Source organism: Primulina huaijiensis, chromosome 17 (genome assembly GCF_012295235.1).
Source record: "Primulina huaijiensis isolate GDHJ02 chromosome 17, ASM1229523v2, whole genome shotgun sequence".
NCBI classification, from domain to species: Eukaryota; Viridiplantae; Streptophyta; class Magnoliopsida; order Lamiales; family Gesneriaceae; genus Primulina; species Primulina huaijiensis.
This window is the reverse complement of record NC_133322.1, coordinates 4961848-4969613: the sequence shown is the minus strand read 5'-3', so window position 1 is coordinate 4969613 and position 7766 is coordinate 4961848. Positions and strand designations below refer to the sequence as shown.

General features: G+C 30.0%; 1 protein-coding gene across 1 annotated transcript; it reads right to left on the bottom strand.

The window, feature by feature from the left end:
- Positions 1–664: 664 nt before the first annotated feature.
- Positions 665–6970, bottom strand: LOC140963533 (uncharacterized). The gene is made up of 9 exons (XM_073422892.1): positions 5926–6970; positions 5771–5830; positions 5568–5670; positions 5397–5471; positions 4745–4892; positions 4575–4644; positions 3190–3255; positions 2292–2414; positions 665–974 (listed from the first exon to the last, which is right to left on the bottom strand). The coding sequence occupies exons 1-9, from the start codon at positions 6815–6817 to the stop codon at positions 820–822; spliced, it is 1692 nt and encodes a 563-aa protein (XP_073278993.1). The 5' UTR covers positions 6818–6970; the 3' UTR covers positions 665–819.
- Between the last annotated feature and the right edge of the window lie 796 nt (positions 6971–7766).

The following is a 7766-nucleotide window of genomic DNA, read 5'->3' as shown; positions in this document are numbered from 1 at the left end:
AAAAACCTTATAGGCTTTTATACTTGTCGTATCCCTTACCGGGAGTGTGGGATGTCGTCTTAACATCCTCCCAGGATTTATAACAAGTTTTTGAAAAAATTATTTTTATTATTTCTAACAATAACATTATATTATATATTACATATATAAACAATAAATAAATAACAGTAAAATAAATATTATTACTTTTGTTACCTTTTTCTTCTGTTCGGAGCTTGGAAAAATATGGAGGACTTTTAGAGCTTCGTGCTGATAACGTGTTGTGAAAAAGTAAAAATTTACGGTAAAAAGTAAAAATCTCAAACTCTTAAAATTATCACACTACACACTTTATAATATTTTTCTCTCAACTCAATTGTGATTTTCTTTACAAATGAGAGATCTATTTATAGAAATTTTTTTACAAATAATCCAAAAATAAAATACATCATTACCTACATCATCACACACTAATTTTCAATATTCAACACCTAATTTTACCTAATTTTCAACATTCAACATTCACATTTTCAACACAAATATTTAACACATTTTTAAATAATTTTTCAACATGTAGTAAATATTAGAACTCAAAAAAAATTAGTTATTCATTTTTATAAATATAAATATTAATTTTTTTTTAGTATCAATAAGCTCAAATAATATAGTAAGTAATTTCCCTCAGTAGATCACCAATAATTAAATCCATACATCTGACAAATTGCAATGCCAAAGATTTTTATTTATTTGTTACTATTCTGTTATAAGAACAAAAAAGTGAGAGAAATTTTATGATAATAATTTATGTGTATAATAATATATATACATATATATTCCTAATTAGCAAACTTTCTTCGGTTTTCTGGCTTCCAGTGAATTAAGATCGAACGTTTGTCGTTGCACTTTAACTGCACTTGATCTTCCTTCTTCTCGTCTACAGTCGTCTCTTCTCAAAAAGTGTTGATAGCACTTGAACGCAACATATAACATGAACACTGCGTATCAGAAAGTTTTGATTTTCATGGTTATTTATATAATAAAAAAAATGCATATCTATTACTATTAATTAAGGGTATGATGTTTTTTTCGATTTAACTAAAAGACTTCCCTCGTTTTAAAATTATTTTAAAGGAGAAAATATTAAGAATTAATTTTGAAATTGTATATTAGAATGTATCATTTATAATTTATAAAATATATCTTTTCAGAAATAATTTTTTTTATTTTGTTGAGTTTTTCAAAATTACAAAAATGAATTAATGTATATAAGTTAATATTTCATTCCCTATTTTACACACACAATGTGTGTACTGGAAAATTGGTTAATATTAATTGTTCCCGAAATTTTGTTAATAATATAGACTTAACTATTTATCATGATGGAATTCGAAGCTGTTATATTTTGATGTGTATTAAGTAAATCTTATGATAACGTAGTAGTCTGCAAATCAGGTGAACTGCACTTGACAAACTTTCTGTAATAGACTCGTTTGAAAAAGTTTTGGTAGAGAAATCAAATCATGATCATTGATCAAATGTTTACTTACTCCAACTCTATTATTGAAACATAATATTTTTCTAGCTTATATAATAAGGTTATCAGAGTAATAAAAAACAACAACAATCTATTACTATATACAATACAAAAACTTTTATAAGATCGTCTTACTGTTAGATTTGGTGAGACGAATATCTTATCCGACTCGAACCATAAAAAATTATTTCTTTTTATGTCAAATCCATTACTTTTCTCTCGACATGGATCGGATCTCACGGAAATAGATTCATGAAACCTTCACATAAGACTCACTCTACAAACACATAAGCACTTTATAGTAACTATATGAAATTAACGTGTAATTTTGGATTTGCCTAAAACACTATGTATCTTATCAAACTAATTACATGATTCCATTACATTATTGTGACATTTTCTATATACTAGAGTTGTCAAGTGATTTCCTAACCCACTCTGACCCGCCAAATGGTGGGTTGTGGCAGGTTACACGTCAATCCGTCCCAACCCGCAAAATCAACCCGCAAAATTTAACTAAAAATTTGTGGGTTGGACTATCCCTCCAAATTAAAGGTTGTGTGCGGGCACATCTCGCTGACATATTTTGACAACTCTACTTTATATTTTATTTTATCTCCTACCCAACTTAAAAATTTTACAACTTCTATTTTAAAACTAAAAAATTTACTTCATTCTTTATTTTTTTTTACAGAACCCACCATTGTGTGTGTCACATTCTGCTAAAACTAATAATAATAATAATAATAATAATAGGAAAAATGTGAGTTTTAGTTACCTGCCCAAATTCGTGCGATCACAGATGATAGGTTCCAAACAAGAGAGAAGATGGCGAATCCAACCGCTTTCTTGTGAGAGCATGATTCCCAAGCGTCGCTAAACCGTCGGATCCAGAATGTCCCTGCATGTCATATTCATTAAAACAAAATTCTCTTGCAAAAAAAACTAAAAATAATGAAATTTTAAAATTTATGATTCAATCAATAATAACAAATATTAATATTAATAATACATAGATTTGCATAATATAAACATATATTTAATTGATTTATTTATTAAAAAATATAATATAATTAAATTAATGTGCAAAAATTAAATATAAGTAATAATTTATTAGTAGAGGTAAGGATCTCTATCCCTTGTTTATTAAAATTGGACACTTTTAAAGGTATATATGGGATTAAAATTACCTTATAGCAACTTAACTTAACTATTTTCGTAAAACTTAACACGAAAATTTCAAAACACATCAGTTGTTATATACCATCATGTTAACTTTGTATAATATAGAGATAAAAAACATATTTTTTTTTAAAAAAATAGATTCTACAAATTGTTGAATTATTACATAAAGAAAAAATTACAGTTTTTTTTANGTTTTTATTACAATGTCGGTTAACTTTACATTTATATTTTAAATAAATATTTATACCAAATTAATTATTTATATATGTGCTATAAGAAAAATACTATTTTCAAAAAAATAATTTCTGCAGACAAACATTTATCACGACTTGACGTCAAAATTAAATAATATAAAATAAATACATTCATTTCTTTCTTTTTTTTTTAAAAAGGAAATAATGGAATATAATAAATGAAATAATACTGTCGGCCAGCATAAATAATAATAATTGCATAAAATTCAGAGTTGGATGATTTATTTAATTAATTACCGTATGCAGTTATCTGAACGGAATAAGAAGAGCAGACTTTTGGTACCGTGAATACTCCAATAAACCCTGTCAAAATAAAAATAACTTATATTATCTTAAAATAAAATTAAGTCCTATAAAAAATAATTAAATAAAATTAAGTGCCAAAAAATTTATGAATTTGTTTTAAATATAACGACTGCACAATTTTATTTTAGGTTTAATATAGGGGAAGTTGGTGAAAAATCCTCAATCAAAACATTTCTTTGGTTCACTCCCTACCCATAAAATTGTGGTACTATGCCATACAAATTGTGGTACACTTCATGTGGAAATGTGGTACACTTCATGTGTAAATGTGGTACTAAAAAAGTACCCAGGGACTGAACACAAAAAAAAACGACGGCTGGGGGATGAAAGCCAATTTCCCGTTTAAAACTCCGAAAATATATCTTCGAGATAGAGCCAACAACTTCTATCGTTTAAAAAAAAAAAAAAATTATACGAGATCAATGTAAGATTGTGATAATTTGATACATTTTATTAAGGATGTAAACGAACTAAACTGTTCGCGAGTTATTTGGAACTCGCTCAATAAAAAACTCGTTTGAGTTCGTTTGTTAATCATATCAAGCCAACCTTAAACTCGATTTCGAGCTCGATAATTTAATCAAACCAAACTCAACCCTAAGGAATATTCGGCTCGTGAGCTTGCAAACATGTTCATTATTAGGCTCGCGAGCTCGAGCTCTGCTTATTTAGGTGGCTCGTAAGGTCGATCTCGGCTCGTAAGCTCGATGTTGACTCATTTGTTGAGTTGACAAATAAAAATATTAGTGCTCATAAAATTTACACCTTAATGTGTGATTTAAAATTTGTTCATAGATATATTTCATATCTAGCAAGCTCGATCAATATCAAACTCGAGCTCAACTGTATGTTTTCAGAGCTTGAAAAAGATCCAAACTCAACTCAGGCTTGTTAAACATGATAAACGAACTATTAATGAATCAAGCTCGCGCCCGACTTGATTAACATGATAAACAAACTTTTAACGAGCCGATCTCGAGCTTTTCACGAGCGTAAGAATTTCTAGACAATTCAAGCTCGAACTTGATGATAAAAACTCGAATCAAGCTCAAGCTTTTATCAATCTTAAACGAACTAAGATCAAGCCTGATACTATCTGGCTTGGTTTGGATTGTTTACATCTCTACATTTTACACTATAATCTACTAAAATTAATTGTGATGAATGAAATCATTCATTGTCACCATATTATGTTCTTCAAAAAAATTTAAAAAAATTTGGGAATCAATTTTTTTTTTTTACAAATTCACCCATAAAGACCTCATTTTCTATATAAAAGAAAAACAAGTGAGGATGGTTGGTGTGGGTGAAAATACCTAATTTAGCCATCTTCCACAATGTGATAGAGCTGCCACATCTTGCCAAAACAAACAGAAGCACTGCCAACTGCCAGAGGCTGAAATTGTCATCTTCCAGCAAAATAATATTACAAAATATTTATGCCAAAGATTAAAAGGACAATAAAAGGGCATAAATGAGATTTCACCTTCATTGTGGTGGCAGGATCCCCAGAGAAAAGAGCTCTTAACTTGAGCAGAAACTCATTCAAATAAGGAAGAACCAATTTTATTACCCAAATGGCTTCTTCCTCTCCTATCACATAATCTTCAATTGTGTTATTGCCAATAGTGCCCCTATTTGTTTGAGAAAAATAAAATAAAATAAGAGATTAACTTAATATATTAATCTTAAATTCTGACATTCACATTTTTAAAAAAATTATCTTTTTTTTTTTACTTGAGAAAAGAATATTACAATGGAGTCTTGAACTCAAGATATTGTCTTAAATTTGAGATCTTAATATCAGATGAACTACGAGACATCTAATGTTGTCAAATATGTAAGGAACCATTTTGGGGGAATTTCATCCCAATTTTGTCTAAAACTTTGTTGCCTTAAAAATAGTATGGTAAAAGCAACCAAATAATTAATAGTAAAAGTAAGTTTTTTGTGAGACAGTATCACGAATTTTTATCTGTGAAACGGGTCAAGCCTAACGATATTCACAATAAAAAGTAATACTCTTTAACATAAAAAGTAATAATTTTTCATGGATGACCCACATAAGAGATCTGTCTCACAAAATACGACTCGTGAGACTGTATCACACAAGTTTTTGCCTAATAATAATTAATTACCTGCTAATGAGGGATCTGAAAAGAAAATTCACAACAAGATACGCAAGGCCTAAATAGGAAACCACAGAAATGAAGCTGCAAAAAATACCCAATAAATCATATAAAAAAAATTTATTTTGAAATATCATTATGACTATAATTATAAATTGTTAAATAATTTAAGTATCTAACCTTATATTAAGATCCTTTGTGTGAGAAGATGAAATAATAGCAAATGTTCCGATCCCAAAGACGAAAGATGATTTTGCTACATCCCTCCACATGATCAAGTCAGCTGAGCAAATTTAAACATGAAATTGGAATTGTGAATTAATATGAAAATTCAATAAAAAAACATTTTTGATAATTCAAGGGAGACGAGGAATGAAACTAACCGAAACTCTGTAATTTGCTCCGAGTTCTTGGAAGTCCGTGGAAATGATCTGAATCTGGAACTGGAAAGATGGAGAAGAAAGAAACTTAAGAGGGACACAGCATTAAAAAGAGAGATAATTGAATGAAGAATTTCCAGTGAAAACAGGAGAATTACTCGGGTTGATTTTTGTGGGATTTTGAAGAAATTTGGCATGATCTGCAGCAGGTGGAAGCTGCTTCTTCACAATGGGTGAATTTGGAAAAGATTTTTGATTTCCCAGAAGCAATTTCTTGTCCTGGATCACAGATTTATTTGGCTTATTTTCTTGCGAACTAATCTCTTTAATTTCAAGATCCTTTTCTTCAATCTCAACCTCAATTTTCTCATCATATTCCTCTTTTTCTTCTTCATCTGTGTTCTTGATATTGTCGGCATTGCTAGCCACCTCTTTCAATTCACATACACCAAGTTCTTCTTCAGATCTCGATTTTTTCCCCAATGGGATCTTGTCGAATTTCCCAACAGATCCTTCATGTTCCTCAATTTCCACCTTCCCCAGCTCGGAATTATCGTCCCTCGCTTCCTCGGAAGAATCAGATTTCACTTTCCTCGACTGAACCGAGACTGATCTAGTTTTCTTGGTCTGAACCGGGCTTTTCTTGGCACTTCCATCAGCAGAATCACTCGATTGCTTGAACATGTCATCCAAATTCCTGCTCACTTCAGATCTCTGCCGACCAATTTGAATTGGGCTGCTTTCCAAACCATTAGATTTCCATGTTTTCCTCTTAGCCGACCCGCTCCCTCCAACTGGGCTCTGTTTAGCTCCAACTCCTTTATCCACAGTACCAACTGCTTCTTTATCATTCACAGGACTTGCAATACCACTAGTACTGGTGCACACAATCTGAGCATTTTCTTCGAGAGTTTGATGATTGGCATTGAAGACTTTGATGCCACCTTTGACTTCATCGAGCTTCATTCTGGTCTCCCAGACAGAGCCTGCTTTTGGGGCACTTGCTCTTCTTCTGCTGACACCCGAATCCATTGCTTCTATAGTGGTCATTTACAGCACTGATCTGTAATGAGTAGCGAGGGGACCCAATTCACAAATGGAAGAGTTCATCAATTATGATGGTGACTTTGAGCTCAAGGAATTGGGGTGGTTTTAATGAAAGTTATGGACCAGCATTTGGAATATCACCCCACTTATAGAGAAGAGGGACTGTTCAATAATCTTTTTCTCTTTTTAAGGTATAAAATAAATAAACAAAGTACGACGATAAAAGTAATATTTTTCGTTGAAATCAATATATATTATACAATATTTTTTTATAACATAATTAATAAAAATTATATTTTTGTAGTGAAAAATAATATTAAACATAAAAAATAATATTTTCATGTATTGGATTGGGTGAAAAAATATATCTCATAAAATTAACTCATGAGACGGTCTCAGTTTAGTTTTTATATGTGATAAATAAATAAGATATAATGGGTTGGAATTTTAAATCATTTTTTGAGGATGGCAAAAATTCAATTACTTATAACTCATTTTACAACAAAGATTTCAAATTTTAGACGAGATCTCCATTTCAAAACTCAATTCTTGAATTTTATAAGTTCGGAGAGATCGACTAAACCGTGAGTAAACCAAATATGCATGGGATGAATGTGTATTAAATTTCTATCCTAATTTATGTGATTAATTTTAACTTGCATTACAAAAAAGACAAAAAGTGTCTCCAATTATTGCTTATATTTTTAGCAACATCCACCATATGATTAATATACTTACATTAATGTCTTCTCTATGATACACATAATTAAAATACTTGTGATATTTATGTTTCACCTACCAATTTTGTTATCATTTATTATTAAATACCAATATTGATTGGAATTTGATAACATTTATTATTAAACAACATTTTTAAAAGAACGACATACGTTACAACGTTAAGCGACTTGTCTTGCTATTTTAGAGTTCGTAAACACTCTCTAAATCACAT

Excerpts from the sequence above, each read along its gene's own strand:
- LOC140963533 (XM_073422892.1), bottom strand. The coding sequence starts at position 6,817 with ATGACCACTATAGAAGCAATGGATTCGGGTGTCAGCAGAAGAAGAGCA. Across the intron at positions 5,472-5,567 it reads ACAAAGGATCTTAATATAAG|CTTCATTTCTGTGGTTTCCT; the intron begins GTTAGATACTTA and ends TATTTTTTGCAG. Across the intron at positions 4,893-5,396 it reads TTCAGATCCCTCATTAGCAG|GGGCACTATTGGCAATAACA; the intron begins GTAATTAATTAT and ends TCAAACAAATAG.